The sequence below is a fragment of the Doryrhamphus excisus genome, chromosome 2 (genome assembly GCF_030265055.1).
Source record: "Doryrhamphus excisus isolate RoL2022-K1 chromosome 2, RoL_Dexc_1.0, whole genome shotgun sequence".
Taxonomy (NCBI): Eukaryota; Metazoa; Chordata; class Actinopteri; order Syngnathiformes; family Syngnathidae; genus Doryrhamphus; species Doryrhamphus excisus.
In genome coordinates this window covers 2,521,670-2,543,675 of record NC_080467.1, presented here as the reverse complement: position 1 = coordinate 2,543,675, position 22,006 = coordinate 2,521,670, and the positions used below count along the sequence as shown (strand labels likewise).

The following is a 22,006-nucleotide window of genomic DNA, read 5'->3' as shown; positions in this document are numbered from 1 at the left end:
TGGTGACCCACATGCCCTGGTTCTTGGCGACCCACATGCCTTGGTTCTTGGCGACCCACATGCCCTGGTTCTTGGCGACCCACATGCCTTCACTGGCCAGGCACCAGCAGATGTTCTCCTCATTGGAGACCACGCCCCCACGCCCCGTATGAGGTGGCACGGCTGCCTTCAGCATGAAGTCATGCGCCTGCTGGGGCGGAGTCTGCTGTTCCCGAGACAGCACTTCCACGCTGGTGGAGACGTGGAGGAGGTTCAGCAGTGGAGGTTGACTCCCAGCCTGGAGGGTTGCCAGATGATGTCGTCCTGATGTCTGGCTCCTGCTTAATGTCAAAGTGACATCTGGTATGAGCAGCATTTGCCCTTCACTGACGCATTGGACTTTGATTGACACGTTAGGGAAGACGGATGTGACTGAAGGCAGAAACCACAACGCTGGAGGAGTTGAATGACGTGAAGGTCCTTCATGGCTCTTGTCCAGGAAGCCTTTGGTCCAAGTGGAAATCATCCAAGTACTGTGAGGACCGCTTGTAATGGAGAAGAAGCATCCATAGCGTACTCCTGGAGAACATCCAATGCTGCTTCAGCGTTTTGGGGTCCTGGGATTGATGATTGTTGGAGGAGAAATCCAATTAGCTGCCATTTAGCCTGACGAGGCAGCGTCATCTAACGTTAGCGTATGTTGATATATGATATATCATCAGTGTAACAGTACTACGCCTAGCGACCACAATACTACGTATAGGTTGTACTTGTACTTTTCTACTAATAACAGGCCAGTCAACCACCAAGCAGCTTTCATTTACTTCAGCTTGGCCTCACCAGGATCATGGGGGTGCTGGAGCCTATCCCAGCCGGACTGGTGGCCAGCCAATCACAGGGCACATTTAGACAAACAACCATTCACACTCACATTCATACCTATGGACAATTTGGACAATTAGCCTAGCATGTTTTTGGAATGGGGAGGGGGGGGGGGTGGAGTACCCGGAGAAAAGCCACGCATGCCAACTCCACACAGATATGGCGGAGGGTGGAATCGAACCGGGGTCTGCTAGCTGCGTGTCCCTACATATAGCTAGTCTTTCAACATTGGTGGACTAACACCAGGCCCCAGTCAACAGGAAGTAGCAATCATTTATTATTCAGGTATTTTTTCCAACAATAGCGTGAGGCAGCGATGCCCCAAGTGGCGTCTAGCGAGGGATAACGCTTGAAGTTCACATTTAGTGTTTTCATGAATGCACCGCCATCGCTGAGCGTGATTGATGGATGATGACCAAGTGGTGTTGCTGTCGAGGAGACCAAAGATGCGTTCAGTGTCGGCAAAAACGTTTGAAAAGAGCGTCAGACTCCTCGTGTGTCTGTTGGGACGCCGCAGACCTTCTAAGACGCTGCCTGCACGATACGGTCTTGGGGCGCCCGTCATGGAGCGCCCGTCATGGAGCGCCCGTCATGGAGCGCCCGTCATGGAGACCAAGCCTGCCCGTCATGATGACCAAGCCTGCCCGTCATGAAGACCAAGCCTGCCCGTCATGAAGACCAAGCCTGCCCGTCATGAAGACCAAGCCTGCCCGTCATGAAGACCAAGCCTGCCCGTCATGATGACCAAGCCTGCCCATCATGGAGCGCCCGTCATGAAGACCAAGCCTGCCCGTCATGAAGACCAAGCCTGCCCGTCATGAAGACCAAGCCTGCCCGTCATGAAGACCAAGCCTGCCCGTCATGAAGACCAAGCCTGCCCGTCATGATGACCAAGCCTGCCCGTCATGAAGACCAAGCCTGCCCATCATGATGACCAAGCCTGCCCGTCATCATGACCAAGCCTGCGTCCATTGAGCATAAAGTCAGCGTCGATAGCAACCTTATCTCCCAAGGTCCAAGTCCAGGCCTGTGGTGTTTCTATCGCCCCCTGTCTGTTGGCTTGAAAAGCCAGACGGCATCGGAGAGGATTGATCTCCTCCGTCTTTCAGTGGAGCAGGACAGTGATAGTAATCTGCCACTGAAACTGCTCTTCTGTAGGGAGATGATGCTGGTCGTCCATGATGGAAAGAAGCCTGCTTAGATGTCCACAGACGTCAGGGCCTACCTTCCTCACCGGTTTGACCTTCTTGGGCTCCTCAGCCGGCACACTACCGCATACGGGGGGGCACTCGCTCCCACGGTCTGGTAGAAGATCTGGAGCAGCTTCTTGTTTGGTGAAGGACGCCAGATGGCTCTGGTCTTTCCTGCATAGGACAGAACATCTAGTCCAGTCCAGTCCAGTTCATCATCCAGATGTACTCCCAGCTATTTCTAGGTTCACCTTCAGTGAGAACAGGTTCTGGGTTGTGGATATGAGGTGTTTCTCCTGAGGTCCACCACCAGGTCCCTGGTCTTGGTGGTCCTGGATCATCAGTTTAAGTATAAATACTTAGCTATTTTTGGTGCCACGCTTTGCCCCTCAAGAGCAGCCTGTCAAGTGTAAGATTGACAGCTGTACGTCATGTCTGAGTGGTCCTCCTGGATGATGCGACCAATCGCGGCTGTAGGCGTCTGCAAACACTCGCGGTGGCGTCTGGCGTTCTGGTCAAACGGTTTCCTTGAGATACGCCAGCGGGGGCCGGGATTCCACGCATAGCTCCGGTCAGAAGGCGTTTGCCCCCCCCCCCCCCCAAGCGCCAAAGTGACGGGCGGGCTGTTGCTATACTGTCCCAGCGCAGAGTATCATGCCCCCCCCCTCCCCCCCCGACCACCTGACATCCTCTAAAGGAGGCAACGGCGTAAGCCCCCCGGCTGGTTGTGCTTTCATATTTAACCTCCGTTATTCACTTAACCTTTACCTTTAAGCGTTTAACGCAGATGAGCTAAGCGCCGCCTGGCAGTGGCGGCCCCCCACGCTGGGGGGGCCGTTTGTTTCAGGGGAACATATCAACGCCACGGCTCCTGGAAAGAATGGGATTCATGTTACCGTGACCTACTCATCATCGCTATTTGCAATATGAAAGCCACGACAGGAGCCCGCCTCCGAGGGGGGGGGGGGGGGGGGGGGGGGGGGGACACCTGTCAGGAGAGCTCCAATTCCGTAGGAACTTTGTGGGCGACGCTGAAGCTGAGTTCCGCTCCACAGGAAAGGACATATATAGATACATAGATATACGTAGATATTACATATTTATATTACATACATATTTTATGTATATATGTAAATGTATATTTTATACATATTTTATATTGATATTACATATTATTCCCTTTTGATGCGTATCAAGGATTGGTACTTTCCAATCTCTTCCGATGCAAACATCAGCTCATCCCATGACACACATTCCCTCCCAGTTAGCATGGAACACCGGACTGTAAAAATAGCTGGGAATATGGAATATGTTCTTATGAAGATGAGTTATTAATGATCTTCCTGCCCTGGCAACTAAGTACAAAGGCATGTGGTGGCAAACGGGCCGGGAGAATGTTCCCTGTCTGGCGGGTGCTTTGGGAAGCGCAGGCTTTGGAGCGCCGCGGTGGGGAAGTGGTTGCGGTATTAGCGGCAGGGCCAGCCTGGCTGGGATGGGGATTGTGTAATGGTACTTGCAAACACTTGTGCTCATATTCATAGTGCCAGCGGTGTCACGTCGGCTATTTTTACCGCCGTGACGTCCCAAACGAGGAGAGCAACAGAAACAGTGGACTCAAATTAGCCGCTTGCTGCTAGGAATGCTAAGTTGGACAACTGTACTCATGGAATACCTCTGGAATATGTGCAGTACACGGAGGTATTCATTGGCAAACCGGGTCATCCAGGCAACCATAATTATTAACAAATATGAACAATGCCAAATATTACAAATGGAAAACCAAGAAGACGGCAAAGATGAGGACACCATCGTCATATTTCTTCAATATTCATATATTGGATACAATACAATAGAGGGAAAAGGCCTGCAGGGGAACCTTGGTTAGCATCATCAATCCATTCCAGAAGGTCAACTTTTCCATAAGAATAAATGTAAATCTGATGAATGAATGAAAACAAATGAACATTTCAGGTTACCTTGGTTGAAGACGTCATTGTCCTAAAGACAACACAAACATCTCCTGGTGGTTCTTCAACTCGATGGTTTCCCACCTTAAGCCTTTTTATTTACTCGCCAGTTTTATGCATTTCAAAGTATAATTGGAAAAATATCAAAACATGCTTTACTTAACTGTGTTAGTGAGGAAATGCTGATGACATCACTTCCGGTTCCTGGTTTCATGTATGATTTATTATGTATGTATACTGTATATTTATGTAAAACCGTGGTACATAGTATATGAAAACTGAGTCAAAAACCAAATCAGACCCAAACTGGGAGTTTGACCCGAACTTTAACAATTGAATGTAGTTGGATAACATGTACTATGTACTTTCATAGCAGTATAACATGTACTATGTACTTTCATAGCTGTATAACATAATAGTTGTATAACATGTACTATGTACTTTCATAGCTGTATAACATAATAGTTGTATAACATGTACTATGTACTTTCATAGCTGTATAACATAATAGTTGTATAACATGTACTATGTACTTTCATAGCAGTATAACATGTACTATGTACTTTCATAGCTGTATAACATGTACTATGTACTCTAACAGCCGTATAACATGTACTATGTACTTTCATAGCAGTATAACATAATAGTTGTATAACATGTACTATGTACTTTCATAGCAGTATAACATGTACTATGTACTTTCATAGCAGTATAACATAATAGTTGTATAACATGTACTATGTACTTTCATAGCAGTATAACATAATAGTTGTATAACATGTACTATGTACTTTCATAGCTGTATAACATAATAGTTGTATAACATGTACTATGTACTTTCATAGCTGTATAACATAATAGTTGTATAACATGTACTATGTACTTTCATAGCTGTATAACATAATAGTTGTATAACATGTACTATGTACTTTCATAGCTGTATAACATAATAGTTGTATAACATGTACTATGTACTTTCATAGCTGTATAACATGTACTATGTACTTTCATAGCTGTATAACATAATAGTTGTATAACATGTACTATGTACTTTCATAGCAGTATAACATAATAGTTGTATAACATGTACTATGTACTTTCATAGCAGTATAACATAATAGTTGTATAACATGTACTATGTACTTTCATAGCTGTATAACATAATAGTTGTATAACATGTACTATGTACTTTCATAGCTGTATAACATAATAGTTGTATAACATGTACTATGTACTTTCATAGCTGTATAACATAATAGTTGTATAACATGTACTATGTACTTTCATAGCTGTATAACATAATAGTTGTATAACATGTACTATGTACTTTCATAGCTGTATAACATAATAGTTGTATAACATGTACTATGTACTTTCATAGCTGTATAACATAATAGTTGTATAACATGTACTATGTACTTTCATAGCTGTATAACATAATAGTTGTATAACATGTACTATGTACTTTCATAGCTGTATAACATGTACTATGTACTTTCATAGCTGTATAACATAATAGTTGTATAACATGTACTATGTACTTTCATAGCTGTATAACATAATAGTTGTATAACATGTACTATGTACTTTCATAGCTGTATAACATAATAGTTGTATAACATGTACTAGTATGTACTTTCATAGCTGTATAACATAATAGTTGTATAACATGTACTATGTACTTTCATAGCTGTATAACATAATAGTTGTATAACATGTACTATGTACTCTAATAGCTGTATAACATAATAGTTGTATAACATGTACTATGTACTTTCATAGCTGTATAACATAATAGTTGTATAACATGTACTATGTACTTTCATAGCAGTATAACATAATAGTTGTATAACATGTACTATGTACTTTCATAGCTGTATAACATAATAGTTGTATAACATGTACTATGTACTTTCATAGCTGTATAACATGTACTATGTGCTTTCATAGCTGTATAACATAATAGTTGTATAACATGTACTAGTATGTACTTTAATAGCTGTATAACATAATAGTTGTATAACATGTACTATGTACTCTAACAGCCGTATAACATGTACTATGTACTCTAATATCTGTATAACATGTACTATGTACTTTCATAGCTGTATAACATAATAGTTGTATAACATGTACTATGTACTTTCATAGCTGTATAACATGTACTATGTACTCTAACAGCCGTATAACATGTACTATGTACTCTAACAGCCGTATAACATGTACTATGTACTCTAACAGCCGTATAACATGTACTATGTACTTTCATAGCTGTATAACATAATAGTTGTATAACATGTACTATGTACTTTCATAGCTGTATAACATAATAGTTGGATAACATGTACTATGTACTTTCATAGCTGTATAACATGTACTATGTACTTTCATAGCTGTATAACATAATAGTTGTATAACATGTACTATGTACTTTCATAGCTGTATAACATAATAGTTGTATAACATGTACTATGTACTTTCATAGCTGTATAACATAATAGTTGTATAACATGTACTATGTACTTTCATAGCTGTATAACATGTACTATGTACTTTCATAGCAGTATAACATGTACTATGTACTTTCATAGCTGTATAACATGTACTATGTACTCTAACAGCCGTATAACATGTACTATGTACTTTCATAGCTGTATAACATAATAGTTGTATAACATGTACTATGTACTTTCATAGCAGTATAACATGTACTATGTACTTTCATAGCTGTATAACATAATAGTTGGATAACATGTACTATGTACTTTCATAGCTGTATAACATAATAGTTGTATAACATGTACTATGTACTTTCATAGCAGTATAACATAATAGTTGTATAACATGTACTATGTACTTTCATAGCTGTATGACATGTACTATGTACTTTCATAGCTGTATAACATCATAGTTGTATAACATGTACTATGTACTTTCATAGCTGTATAACATAATAGTTGTATAACATGTACTATGTACTTTCATAGCTGTATAACATAATAGTTGTATAACATGTACTATGTACTTTCATAGCTGTATAACATAATAGTTGTATAACATGTACTATGTACTTTCATAGCTGTATAACATAATAGTTGTATAACATGTACTATGTACTTTCATAGCTGTATAACATCATAGTTGTATAACATGTACTATGTACTTTCATAGCTGTATAACATAATAGTTGTATAACATGTACTATGTACTTTCATAGCTGTATAACATGTACTATGTACTATCATAGCTGTATAACATAATAGTTGTATAACATGTACTATGTACTTTCATAGCTGTATAACATAATAGTTGTATAACATGTACTATGTACTTTCATAGCAGTATAACATGTACTATGTACTTTCATAGCTGTATAACATAATAGTTGTATAACATGTACTATGTACTTTCATAGCAGTATAACATAATAGTTGTATAACATGTACTATGTACTTTCATAGCTGTATAACATAATAGTTGTATAACATGTACTATGTACTTTCATAGCTGTATAACATAATAGTTGTATAACATGTACTATGTACTTTCATAGCTGTATAACATAATAGTTGTATAACATGTACTATGTACTTTCATAGCTGTATAACATAATAGTTGTATAACATGTACTATGTACTTTCATAGCTGTATAACATAATAGTTGTATAACATGTACTATGTACTTTCATAGCTGTATAACATAATAGTTGTATAACATGTACTATGTACTTTCATAGCTGTATAACATAATAGTTGTATAACATGTACTATGTACTTTCATAGCTGTATAACATAATAGTTGTATAACATGTACTATGTACTTTCATAGCTGTATAACATAATAGTTGTATAACATGTACTATGTACTCTAACAGCCGTATAACATGTACTATGTACTCTAACAGCCGTATAACATGTACTATGTACTCTAATATCTGTATAACATGTACTATGTACTATGTACTCTAATAGCAGTATAACATATACCCTGCAAAATGCGTTTTCCTCCGTTTCTGTCAACAAACACTCTTTTGTACTCGTGTGTGTGTGCGTGCGCGCATGTGCGTGTGAGACGGCGTATGAAATAAGTGCTCGTGTGTAACGGGGCCCCTGTGTAAGGGGGCCCATGTGTAACGTAGCGGGGCCCATGTGTAACGGGGCCCGTGTATAAGCAGCAGCTGCGTGATTGTCCCGCGTTGTTCTCCAGCGGTAACGAGAGCGACTCCATGGCAGACAAAGCCTTGGCTTCACAGGGAGACGGCAGCCCATTGGCTGTTCCTGTGACAGCCCCCCTCCCCGCACGGGCGCCCCCTGACTGATGCAAACCCATCCGCCCACTCACACACACACACACACACACACACCCCTTCCTCCGCTCTCCTTACTGGCGCTTTTTTCCCTCCCAAGTTGCATGCAGGCCAAAACACGCGTAGTCCGACTCCAGGCCAGGGCTAGTCCAGAGACGCTAAGGGTCCAGACGCTAAGGGTCCAGTCCAGGCTGCCGGAGACCGAAAGCCTCAGCAGAGAGCCAACAAGAGAGAAGAAAAGCAGACAGGATCCGAGCGTAGCCGATGTTCTAGCTGGAGGAGAACATCCCGTGGATCTATCAATGACTTCTTTGTTTGGTTTGTTGCAGACCGCCCCCTCCTTCAGCCCCCTGGAACCAGCCTCCGACCTGCACAAGTAGTGAGTCCCGTTGCTTTCAATGCTTCCCATTCTCATTCCCGCTCCAATGCTTGCTCCTTCTGCCGTGCTGATCCTTATTCCGGGGATAAATGTCACCGTGAGATTCCTCACACGCCTCCAGTCGGGCGACTCCTGCTTCCCCAGGAGAACCTTTGACTAAGGCCTTCAGCTAGCACAGCGCAGGCTTCTCCTCTGTTTGGGCATTCTCAGGCAAGGAAGGAAGTGGAAGGAAGTGGAAGGAAGTGGAAGGAAGTGGAAGGAAGTGGAAGGAAGTGGAAGGAAATGGAAGGAAGTGGAAGGAAGTGGAAGGAAGTGGAAGGATGTGGAAGGAAATGGAAGGAAGTGGAAGGAAGTCGAAGGAAATGGAAGGAAGTGGAAGGAAGTGGAAGGATGTGGAAGGAAATGGAAGGAAGTGGAAGGACGTGTAAGGAAGTGGAAGGAAGTGTAAGGAAGTGGAAGGAAGTGGAAAGATGTGGAAGGAAGTGGAAGGAAGTGGAAGGAAGTGGAAGGAAATGGAAGGAAGTGTAAGGAAGTGGAAGGAAATGGAAGGATGTGGAAGGAAATGGAAGGAAGTGGAAGGAAGTAGAAGGAAGTGAAAGGAAGTGGAAGGAAGTGGAAGGAAGTGGAAGGAAGTGGAAGGAAGTAGAAGGAAGTGGAAGGAAATGGAAGGAAGTGGAAGGAAATGGAAGGAAGTGGAAGGACGTGTAAGGAAGTGGAAGGAAGTGGAAGGAAGTGGAAGGAAGTGGAAGGCAGTGGAAGGAAGTGGAAGGAAATGGAAGGAAGTGTAAGGAAGTGTAAGGAAGTGGAAGGATGTGGAAGGAAATCGAAGGAAGTGGAAGGAAATGGAAGGAAAAGGAAGGAAGTAGAAGGAAGTAGAAGGAAGTAAAGGAAGTGGAAGGAAGTGGAAGGAAGTGGAAGGAAGTGGAAGGAAGTAGAAGGAAGTAAAGGAAGTGGAAGGAAGTGGAAGGAAGTAAAGGAAGTGGAAGGAAGTGGAAGGAAGTGGAAGGAAGTAGAAGGAAGTAGAAGGAAGTGTAAGGAAGTGTAAGGAAGTGGAAGGAAGTGGAAGGATGTGTAAGGAAGTGGAAGGAAGTGGAAGGAAGTGGAAGGAAGTGGAAGGAAATGGAAGGATGTGGAAGGAAGTGAAAGGAAGTGAAAGGAAGTGGAAGGAAATGGAAGGATGTGGAAGGATGTGGAAGGAAGTGAAAGGAAGTGAAAGGAAGTGGAAGGAAGTGGAAGGGTGTGGAAGGAAGTGGAAGGATGTGTAAGGAAGTGGAAGGAAGTGGAAGGAAATGGAAGGAAGTGTAAGGAAGTGCTATGTGGAGGTCTATGGATGTCACTGGGATACTGTGAACTTCCAAACCATTATAGCGCCTTGGTTGGCCAGACTTAACAGCTTCTGGATTGTTAAAGCAAGCAGCCCCCCCCCCCCCCCCCTTTGTACTTTCCATCTGGTACATACATTAGGACAGGGGTGTCCAAACTTTTTCCCCACAGTGAAAATGAAAGGATGCAAAGGTCACTTTGATAGTTTGATATCGATATGATATATACTGCATATATAATATATATATAGTAAGTATATATATTTGATATTTTGCACATGGGACACCTCTGCCTCCAATGTGACTTTCCTCCCTTTGCTGGTCTGGTTTGCTTTTGATTGACGGTCTTGGTGGAAGTTGGCCCTCGGAAGGAAAGCTCAGGTCTTAAAGTGACTTCCTTCTTTGGACTTCAGGGTCTTTTCTTCTTTGGGGTCCGCTTGAAGTTGGAGATGTTTAAGGAAGCGTCACGTGAAGAGGACATAGTAACATGCAACACATCTGTGGATGATGACATGATTGACAGGATGTGGTATGCGGTTGGCATGTCTATTAATCACCTTCCGTGTGCTCATAAAGAGGATCTATAAATAGAACACGTTGCTTTTGTTGGCTCCAAAGAACACAGTCAACCGTAAATATATGAAAATATTTGTTTGGACCCTGTCATCATCATCATCATCATCATCATCTCGGGATTGGACCGCCGTCACCCTGATCGTCTTTTCCACCGAGGGACACATGGACGGAGGGTGCAAGGATGCAAGGATGCAAGGATGCTCGGCCACTATTTCCTAAAGCATGACGTGTAGCTATGCTAGGAATACTAGGACAAAAAACTAGTTTTGCCTTTTTTTTTACTTTTCCAAATATTTTAACGTAGTCCTTCAATTTTTGTCATTTTCTTTAACTCATATTAATATTATGACTTTATTCTTAGGGCTGTTTATACTTTATTTTTATCATAATATTACAATTTTATTCTTGTAAAATTGACAGTTTATTTCTAATGAAAATACATAATATTTTGACTTAAATTTTGTAAATATTAATTAATTAATTAGTAATATTTTGACTCATTTCATATTTTTTGTTATTACCATATATTAAAAATTTAACTTTATTATTACTTTATTTAGTTTTGTTTGTTTTCATAATATTATAGATTTCTGAGAACATTTTCTATGAATATTTGTACTTTATTTGTATTTTTTGGGCTGGTGTCCTACAGTCCGCACTTTGGCCTCCCTGTCTTAAGAAGTCATCCCGGATCTTAACAGCGCCTCGGAACTGTTGAGCTCCTCACTTGGGGCCAAGGATTTTATTGTCCTGCTGCAGTCCGGCGTTCCCATCGGGATTTTTCCATCCGCTATGAAAGGACGTGTTGTTCCGGTGGTGAAACCGAAACAGGCAGCAAAAGAAGGAGTGTTCGTATCCAAGCTTGTAAAAGTCAGACTTGGCAGATGTAAAACCTGGTTTAGAAATCCGCCCCAGCGGGGGTGGGGGGGGGGCAGGTCTGGGATGTTTGTTTGCTACTTGGCCGTCACTCTAGTGGCGTGTTGTCCTGAAATAGAGCGGCAACATGAGCAGCATGTGAGCAGGAGAATGAGCGTGAACACGGGAGTCGTGCAGGTGGAAGCCATGATGCGCCGTGCGGGAATGCTGACATTCCACTGAATATTTATAGACATCTGTTCTGGCCGCCTCTGTGGAACGTCGACATCTCTGCTCCCGAGCGCTTTCCTCCCAACACTGCACTTATTTGTAGGACCTACCTGGAGGTCTGGTCAGTGAGGACCACATGGTCCAATTAGTGTTTGTGTTCCTCATGAAGAACGTTTGCTGTCTGTGTTCCCGTCTAGTTCCTCCAGCAAGTCTGGGCACAGCGAGGTGGAGACGGACGGAGGATCATCCGCAAACGAGCCGGCGGCTCCAGAATGCGACCGTCACGTTTACAAAAGCGTTCTGGAAGGCGGTGACATTCCCTTGCAAGGTCTGCGGGCCCTCAACAAGCGGCACGGCAGCTCCTCCCCGTCCAAAGGTACATGTACACGTGGGCCCGTTAGCAGGCGCTAGCAGGGTAGCAGGGTGTGTGGATGTGCATGGGCTTTGGGGGTGCTGGTGTTGAACACATGTTTCCATTCTGCGGACCGCTCCAAGGCTTCACGGCATCGGCCAATCACCTCACAGCATTCATCTCTGGTCACGTGACTTCCTATGGATGACACGCTGAGGCCGTTAGCGGACATCTGGTTGGGAAGCTTAAGGAGGAATGAGCTTGGCGTCCTTAAGTGGATGGAAGCTCACCTTCAGAAGTTCTTCCCTTCTTGCTCCGGTCGCCGGGCAGCTTTAGGGCGGGGGGGGGGGGTTCCATCATCAAAGAACAGAGAGCCAGGGAGGGGATGGATGAAGAGGGATGAGGGATATAAACAAGAGCTGGGGGGGGGGGGTCAACAGGAGGGACGCAGGGTGGGCGGGCTCCAGGAAGTCAGCTGTCAGTGTGAGGTCAGGGGCTGGAATGTCTGAGCACGTGGACGGGAGTCAAACATGCGGGAGGAGATGAGATGGGAAGCAAGGAAGTAAAAGGATGGACGCTATTTGTCATCATGTTACCAATTATGTTATCTTATGTTATCTTACCATAATGTTATGTTACCATAATGTTATCTTATGTTACCATAATGTTATGTTATCTTACCAATTATGTTATGTTACCATAATGTTATCTTATGTTATGTTACCAATTATGTTATGTTACCATAATGTTATCTTATGTTATCTTACCAATTATGTTATGTTACCATAATGTTATGTTATGTTACCATAATGTTATCTTATGTTACCATAATGTTATCTTATGTTACCATAATGTTATCTTATGTTATGTTACCAATTATGTTATGTTACCATAATGTTATCTTATGTTATGTTACCAATTATCTTATGTTACCATAATGTTATCTTATGTTACCATAATGTTATGTTATGTTACCATAATGTTATCTTATGTTACCATAATGTTATCTTATGTTATGTTACCATAATGTTATGTTACCATAATGTTATCTTATGTTATGTTACCATAATGTTATGTTACCATAATGTTATCTTATGTTATGTTACCAATTATGTTATGTTACCATAATGTTATCTTATGTTATGTTACCAATTATGTTATGTTACCATAATGTTATCTTATGTTACCATAATGTTATGTTATGTTACCATAATGTTATCTTATGTTACCATAATGTTATGTTATGTTACCATAATGTTATCTTATGTTACCATAATGTTATGTTATGTTACCATAATGTTATGTTATGTTACCATAATGTTATCTTATGTTACCATAATGTTATGTTATGTTACCATAATGTTATCTTATGTTACCATAATGTTATGTTATGTTACCATAATGTTATCTTATGTTACCATAATGTTATGTTATGTTACCATAATGTTATCTTATGTTACCATAATGTTATCTTATGTTACCATAATGTTATGTTATGTTACCATAATGTTATCTTATGTTACCATAATGTTATGTTATGTTACCATAATGTTATCTTATGTTACCATAATGTTATGTTACCATAATGTTATGTTATGTTACCATAATGTTATCTTATGTTACCATAATGTTATGTTATGTTACCATAATGTTATCTTATGTTACCATAATGTTATGTTATGTTACCATAATGTTATCTTATGTTACCATAATGTTATGTTATGTTACCATAATGTTATCTTATGTTACCATAATGTTATGTTATGTTACCATAATGTTATGTTACCATAATGTTATGTTATGTTACCATAATGTTATGTTATGTTACCATAATGTTATCTTATGTTACCATAATGTTACGTTACCATAATGTTATGTTATGTTACCATAATGTTAGGTTATGTTACCATAATGTTATGTTATGTTATGTTACCATAATGTTATGTTACCATAATGTTATGTTACCATAATGTTATGTTATGTTATGTTACCATAATGTTATGTTATGTTACCATAATGTTATGTTATGTTACCATAATGTTATGTTACCATAATGTTATGTTATGTTACCATAATGTTATGTTATGTTATGTTATGTTACCATAATGTTATGTTATGTTACCATAATGTTTATGTTATGTTACCATAATGTTATGTTATGTTACCATAATGTTATGTTATGTTACCATAATGTTATGTTATGTTACCATAATGTTATGTTATGTTATGTTCCCATAATGTTATGTTATGTTCCCATAATGTTCCATTATCCTACCAAGCGTGGCTCATCTTGGAAGAATATTCCCAATTCCCATCTTGATATGAAGTAACGTAGACTTAGAGTTAGCGTACAAACGTTTCCAGGCAAGTCCAGGCTCCTGTTGTAAAAGTATTTACTGCTCCTGTCAAATGGCAAGCACGTTGGTCACCCCCCCCCCCCCCCCCGATTGTTAGACGAAAGAAAAGAGCCCCCAGCCTCCCAGCTGTCATGTGCTTCTAAAGGAAAGACTTGGAGGACTGGGAATCTTCATTTTGGATTTCCAAAACGATGCCATGCCACGTGCTTCAGCCCCAATAACACGAAGTTGACGCCCCCCTGGGGGGTTTATTGGTGCAGTAGATCAGACAGATGGTCCCCTTGGCTGCAGACGGGGGCCACATCCTGTGAAAGTGTTGTGTCATTTCCTGCTTCCAGTGGCTGTAGTTGAAGAACGCTAGGAAGTATTGCTCATTGTGTTCTGGCCTCACGCTTCACTTGGACTTTGTTTACTTTGGAAAGAACACGCGGAGTCACCTTTCTATCTTTCTTTGGAAAGATGGAATCTAACAATGAACTATATGAAATTGTTAGCTAAACGTAGTCTTCTGTTTTATGCATGGATACTGCAGTCACAGTTCAGATTCCTTTGTGACCCTCAACATTACATAACATCTCACGGCATACTGCTTTTAACACTCCACTCTACTACGTTCCATGAGTCTGTCGCTGCTTGCTGTACTACTGCATATTTAAATGCCGTAATATGCAGTACTACTGCATATTTAAATGCCAAGGGCATTTAACCAAGCATATTACTCTTAATAGTCATTAGAGCTGCAACAATGACCCAGTTCATCTGCTACTAGTCTGATATTTATTACATTATTATTATATTACATCATATTTATTATTATTAGATAATTACTATTATTATAATAATTATATAATAATTATAACAATTATTATAATAATTATTATAATTATTATTATTGTTATTATTACTATAATAATTATAATAATAATTACTATTATTATAATAATTATATAATAATTATAACAATTATTATAATAATTATTATAATTATTATTATTGTTATTATTACTATAATAATTATAATAATTATAATTATAATAATTATTATAATTATAATTATAATAATTATTATAATTATTATTGTTATTATTACTATAATAATGATAATAATAATTACTATTATTATAATAATTATATAATAATTATAACAATTATTGTAATAATTATTATAATTATTATTATTGTTATTATTACTATAATAATTATAATAATTATAATAATAATTATTATTATAATTATTATTGTTGTTATTATTACTATAATAATTATAATAATAATAATTATAATAATAATAATTATTAATATAATAATAATTATTAGCTAATATGTATTATCTTTGTGTTTAGGTAAAATCCAAACCACTAAGTGTTTGTGTTCGATTCCTATGAATGACCTGGTTAATGTAAAGGAGCGTCAGATGATTGAGTTGCAGCCCTAATATTCATCATAATATTCATCTATAAGTCTATTCATCTAATATTCATCTATAAGTCGAAGTACATGACATCCAGTCGGCCATAATTGAATCCAATTCCTTCCCCAGCAATGCAGCTAATTGTGTTTTAGCGTGTTAGCATTGTAATCTAATATGTTGTTTATTCTGTTGTCCTGCATGCCTGCCCGTGGACTCTAAAGGTGGGAATGGCCGTGTGGGTTCACCCTGCTGGTCTAGAAATAGTCCTTGTGTTGTTGCCAGTCACGCACTAGCTAACCACTGTAAGAATAAGAAGCCCCTCTCCGCTGCCAAAGCCTGCATCCCCCAAATCCTGCCCTCCAAGTTCAAGCCCAAGCTGCTGCCCCCTGGGGGCGGCGTCCAGGACAGCAGGACGCCCCCCGGGAGGCACCCGAAGGCGCACAGCTGCGAGGATTTGTACACAAGTACGTTGGATCACCACAGAGCTGGAGGAGAGGGGGGGGGCCAGGATCCAGACTGCTGTGCTGATGACCTCGGGGACCTTCGGGGGGGCGGGGCAGACTTCTCCAGCCTGTACAAGATCATGCATCACATCCAGCGGCCCGGCTCGGCGGGCGGCAGCCCCCGAGGCGGCGTCCGCAGCCTGGCCTCTCTCTTTGACGGGGCGAAGGCCGAGGGGGGGGGCAGGTCAGAGGCGGACGACGGGGGTCGCATTCCACGGGACGCCGTGTCGTCACGGGTCACTGAGTTCGAAATGATCATTCAGCGGTCCCGTTTGATGAGCGCTCGCTCCTCCTCTCTGCCCACGCTGACCTCCAGCCCCGCCCCCCCACATCACACGCCCGCCGCCGTGTCGGCCGAGAGCCTTTTGGTGGTCGCCGGTTGCCGGGCGGACGCCTGCCCCCCCGTGGAGGCGGCTGGCGGGGAACCGGCGGATGACGCCTTGATACCAGACGATCGGACTGTGGCGCGGTCGCCCCCCCCCTCAGAGGACGGAGACCAGGTTAGGGCCGACCCCGAGGTGGAGCCGATGTTCAGAAAGAGCCCCCCCGAGCACATCCTGCCGCCCGTGTCCTTCCCCCTACATCAGCACCAGCGCAAATGCAAAGGCTCCTGCCCGGCGTCGTACACCCGCTTCACCACCATCGTCAGGCACGAGAGGCAAGAGAAGGCAGCGGCGCCGCCGGAGAAGAAGACCATGCTGCCCGCAAAGCTCCTCCTCATGGGACCCGCCCCTTTCAGGTTGCGCAAGACCCACCAGTCCCAGCAGCCTCGGAGGACGCTGGCAGCGACTAAGGTGGAAACGGGCAACCGGAGGCCGCCCGGCACGTCCCCCGAGCTCAGACCCGCCATACCTCGGCGTCTGTCCTCCCTGGAGGTCCTGGAGAGGCTGAGTAGCGGGGACGGGGACCACCGTGAGCAGCTGAGTAACGGACAGGGCTTGGACGCCAACGGGAACCTTCTGCAGCCGCTGGCAGCTCACCACAGAGGTGGCTATCTCCGTTCCATCGCCGCTGTCACCTCCTTCTTCTTCTGTGGTCACCCATCAGCTCCACTCTTTATCTTCACCTCGCCTCCCGTTTCAGCGCCCCGCCATCCATTTTTATTCCGTGTGCTCATTTTGAGTGTGGTGTTTGATGCTCTTCCGTTCCGACGTGACTTGGCACGACGGCGCTGCGGGAGCGTCTGGCGGCTTTCGGTAAAACATCATGACCCCTCGGTGACGTCATGTCGGGGTCCTCGGCTAACGTGGTGGAGCCTACTCCACACAAGGCCACGTTGCACCACTGTGTGTTGAGCTGAGGACCAAATGTGGCCCCTGGCCCGCACTTTAGACACTCCCCATGAGAGTCCCGCTGTCCCCTGGGAGTGGTGCTGAAAACGCTTAGCAGTACGTGGTACTGTACATGTAGTACAAATATACTTTTATATACTTTTATACGTTTTATCAGCATGAGACAGCTGGTCAGGGACGTTTTGGCGTTTTGGTCGATGGCGGCCACGCCTTCCAACCAAAGCTCAGATTTGACTGACATGTTCTTGGGGCTCCTCTGAAGGTGGCCCCCAAATCCTGAACACCTTCAAGTAACAGTGAGTGTTTTGTAGTACACATTGGAACTTCACCTCAGCCTGACTTACAGGGTCAAAACTGGGGTGTAAAAATCATAATCATAATAATCATAATAGCACAGACAATATATTTTTCCTTTTATGTACAACAAACCAAAATTAGGCCATACTATGACTTTAAATGAGTATTTTATGATGCAAACATTGATGCTCCTTTGATGGATCAATGTGTATTCTATGGTTTTGTCACGCTATGATACATCATGCTAAACATAGAAGTACAGTACATATAAGTACTGTACAGTAGTACCTCTACTTACCAACGTGGATACATACACAACCCTAAAAGAGGAAAATATCGCCTCTTGCTACGAAGGAATTGATCAAGGAAACGTTTTAGGAAAGCAGCGTTCTCCTTCCAAATGTCAATCAAAGCTGCTGGATCAAATGTCACCAATCACGCCACAACCAAACATTAGGATGATATTTTGTTTCTTCCTGATTTCCTTCCTGGACACGTTTGATCATCGTGTGTTCATTCCTTTTTGCATGCCGGATTAAGTTGGGCTTGTGTGTGCTTTCCTTTTGTTGTTGTACTCACCATTTGAAAGTACTTACTCTGTACTGTATATTTATGTATAGTATATTTGTATCTTATTCACTGGAATCAGGGATTTGACTGCAATATCATCTTCTATGAATAAGCTACTTCCATGGTGTTTGTCTGGAAGGAGCACGATTCTCACTGCTTTCACTTTCACTTTCTCTTTCTTTGGTCAGACTCGTCCCCGGCACACGACAGCCAGGATGACGTCCTGAGGAGACGCCATGGCGACAAAGAGGTGATTTTTATGTTTGGCTCTGCACATCATGGACAATATCGTGGTAAAAGGATGGAATCGTGGATTTTAGAGTGTCAGATGAATGAAAGAGAAGAAGAGAAGAAGGGAAGAAGGGGGTCTTATCTGGAAGGACAAACAGTCTCGTCTGTTTCCTCGGCAGAAAATCTTGGAGGAGCAGCGGCGGCTGAAGCGGGAACAGGAAGAGGCGGACATCGCGGCGAGGCGCCACACGGGCATCGTGCCAACACACCACCAGTTCATCACCAACGAGCGCTTTGGAGACCTGCTCAACGTCACAGATAACTCGGAGAAACGGAAGTCAGGCGTTGAGGTACGGACACAGGCCAAGTCAGCAGGAAGGGACAGCAGATGCTCCAGTCCGGCTGGGGTGGGAATGTTGGGGGGGGGGGGGGCTTTGGGGCGATGGTCCTGTCAGCAGGAGCTCTGCAGATCCAGATGGCTTTTCCTTCAGGTCAGAAATGTGACCGGTAGACGTTGACTACATACTGTACATACTGTACATACTGTACATACTGTACATACTGTACATACTGTACTCCCACCACACTTTGACACGTACCTCGAGGTAGCTCTTTATTTGCCAATCATGAGCAATGAATAAACTCGGAATGACCCACTGGATATAACAACACTAAACTCATCATACAGCAGCTTAACATTGAAAAGGTAGCCATGATACATGAAACAGGAGCAGTTTAATGGAGGTCACACCTTGTTGCCCCTTCACGGTCCATGTCCGTTTCTGCTCAGGTGTGTCGGTTACTGGTATTAAAAAATAGTTATGCCCAATAAAGCTGGATATTTCCAGGTGGCAAAAGTATTATTTAAAGATTATTATGTGTCTTTTTCTGTATCCACACAGAGAACTCCAGCGATGGCCCGCTTTGACTTCAGAGCTGAAACTCTAAAGTAAGTGCACGTAGTCACAATGTACACAAAATACTATGAAAAATATAGCATATGTGAAACTGCATCATCATAACATTTGATTGATAAAAGCAATCAAAATTAAAGCGTCCTTAGAGTGATATTATCATAATAGACGCTTCAGAATCATTGTAAATAAATCATTCACAGCATTTCATGATTTGCAAAATGTCATTTCTTCATTCAGTAACTTTGTCCAATGTTCCAGGGAATTACCTTTCCAGAAGGGGGACATCGTGTACATTATTAGACAAGTGGATCAGAACTGGTATGAAGGAGAACATCACGGAAGAGTTGGGATTTTCCCTCGAAGCTACGTTGAGGTATCTCCACTTCCTCTTGACTAATTAACGATATATCCAGGAGAGCTTTTCCCTCTCATGTGATGTGGCGTTCCTGCACAGCTCCTGCCTCCCACGGAGAAAGCCCAGCCTCGGAAAAGCGTGCCAGTGCAGGTGCTGGAATACGGAGATGCCGTGGCCAGATTCAACTTCACAGGAGACACGCTGGTGGAGATGTCTTTCAGAAAGGTGTGGCAAAATAAACCCTACAGGTCCCGCGCCACTTCCGTGCAGCTTCACTCAGGTTTTGCAATTGTTCATTCATAAATTGTGCTTTTTCGGGGTTCAAACCAATCAGTATTTTTTACCTCAATTTAGCATTTCCAAACATAAAAATACAAATTGAAGGCATTCAGAACACCGAACACTGATACGTAGTATTCTGTACTGGTCACTAGGCGTCAGTAATACTACTGTAATGTTTGATGAGACACACAAGCACCAAAGTTGATTGCCACAACAACAGGCTTTTATTGCAGGTGTGAATTATTTCACAACAATCCCTAACACGAGCTAATGTTGGTGGCCGTAAGCTAAAACTCTACTCTGGACCCCCGCCGTCACTTCCTGTACCCAAGCGTCTTATTTATGTCTTTATTGGTGGGGTGCCGCTTATCCTCGGGGTCCACCCTGGACTGGTGGCCAGCCAATCCCGGGGCACACATAGACGAACACTTTCATACGTACAATTTGGAGTGGCCAATTAACCTAGCATGTTTTTGGAATGGGGAGGGGGGAGAACATGCAAACCCCACACAGAGATGCCCGAGGGCGGAATCGAACTACTTTTCCATCATGCGTGCAGGGAGAGAGGATCACGCTGATCCGCAGAGTGGATGAGAACTGGTACGAAGGCAAAATCTCAGGCACAAACCGCCAAGGCATCTTCCCCGTCACGTACGTGGAAGTCCACAAGCGACCACGCGTCAAGAACGGCGTGGATTACCCCGACCCTCCTGTCTGCTCCTCGCCACAGCGCAGTCGCAATGCCTCCCCTCAGGTAAGGACCGCCCTGCCCCCGGCTGACGTTCCGTCAATCCACGCTCATCTTTTCATTGTCATCCTTTCGTGTCGTCAAATGATCTCATCTTTCTTTCCAATTCTTTCTTCTGTAAAAGTTGTTCCGTAATCGCCTGACCACTTCGCCGCTGCCCCTCCCTCGCTCCCCCTGCCGCTCCGTGTCCCCCGAGGTCCATGCGGTCTCCTCTGAATGGATCTCTCTGACCGTGGGGGGTGGAAGCCCCCCTGCCGCCCCGACACCCCCGTTGCCGCCGCTGCCCACCGTGTCGTACCGCTGCGGCGAGTACTTGCCCCCGCCTTTCTCCGTCAGCCCCGTGCCCCCCATCTCCGGCAGTCCCTACTGGATTTCTCCCATGGCCTCCCCGTCTGCGTCCCCGCTGCCCCCGCCGTACCCGCCCAGACCCAACTCCGCCACTCCTTTCCTCACTTTCACCCCCCCCCAGGGAGGGGACTTTCTGCTGTCCCCGCCCTCACCCCACCTGTCACGTAGCCTGAGCCCCAGCGGCGGGCCGGTGCTGGAAGGCTGGCTTGGGGCTGACAAGGACTTGCCAGAGGGGGACGGGGGCGGTAGCCGTGCCGCCCCTGGGAACAGACAAAATAGCCCTGCAGAGGTACTTCCTGCATGGCGTGCAGTGATGGCGCTCCGGCTCGCGCTGGAATTTGCTTTGGTGATGAAGTGAGGCTAACTTGTGTGGGGGGGCGTGTCTAACGTGATGAGTTCAGGTACCGGCGTAGGATAGAAACCTGTTCCAAATCCGCGCGCCTCCGCGTTACCTTTTGGGTGCGTCCTTGGGTGCGCCCGCACTACAAAGTACCAGGATGTTAAAGTCGAAGTACCACAAACGGTGACTGGGCAGACATGGAGGCGAGTCGTCGCCATCTTTGACGCGTAGTGGAAGTGGAGGGATGAACTTTAGCGTTTGCGATGAACAATTCAAAGGGAGACAAGAGGAAGAGGAAGAGGAAGAGGAAGCATA

At 43.3% G+C, this 22,006-nt stretch overlaps 1 protein-coding gene across 7 annotated transcripts in view; it reads left to right on the top strand.

Annotated features, from left to right (window-relative positions):
• Nucleotides 1–22,006, top strand: part of LOC131103098 (sorbin and SH3 domain-containing protein 1) — a 49,930-nt gene that overhangs the window by 22,373 nt on the left and 5,551 nt on the right. For 4 of the 7 annotated variants that reach the window (XM_058049051.1, XM_058049059.1, XM_058049064.1 and 1 more), the window contains 10 exons: nucleotides 8,655–8,704; nucleotides 11,886–12,064; nucleotides 16,030–17,298; nucleotides 18,659–18,720; nucleotides 18,881–19,051; nucleotides 19,604–19,650; nucleotides 19,877–19,991; nucleotides 20,073–20,198; nucleotides 20,815–21,009; nucleotides 21,128–21,640. In XM_058049051.1, coding sequence (XP_057905034.1) covers nucleotides 8,655–8,704; nucleotides 11,886–12,064; nucleotides 16,030–17,298; nucleotides 18,659–18,720; nucleotides 18,881–19,051; nucleotides 19,604–19,650; nucleotides 19,877–19,991; nucleotides 20,073–20,198; nucleotides 20,815–21,009; nucleotides 21,128–21,640 — 2,727 coding nt within the window. The remainder of the gene's footprint in view (nucleotides 1–8,654; nucleotides 8,705–11,885; nucleotides 12,065–16,029; nucleotides 17,299–18,658; nucleotides 18,721–18,880; nucleotides 19,052–19,603; nucleotides 19,651–19,876; nucleotides 19,992–20,072; nucleotides 20,199–20,814; nucleotides 21,010–21,127; nucleotides 21,641–22,006) is intronic. The other 3 variants (XM_058049077.1, XM_058049068.1, XM_058049087.1) reach the window with 2 other exon arrangements.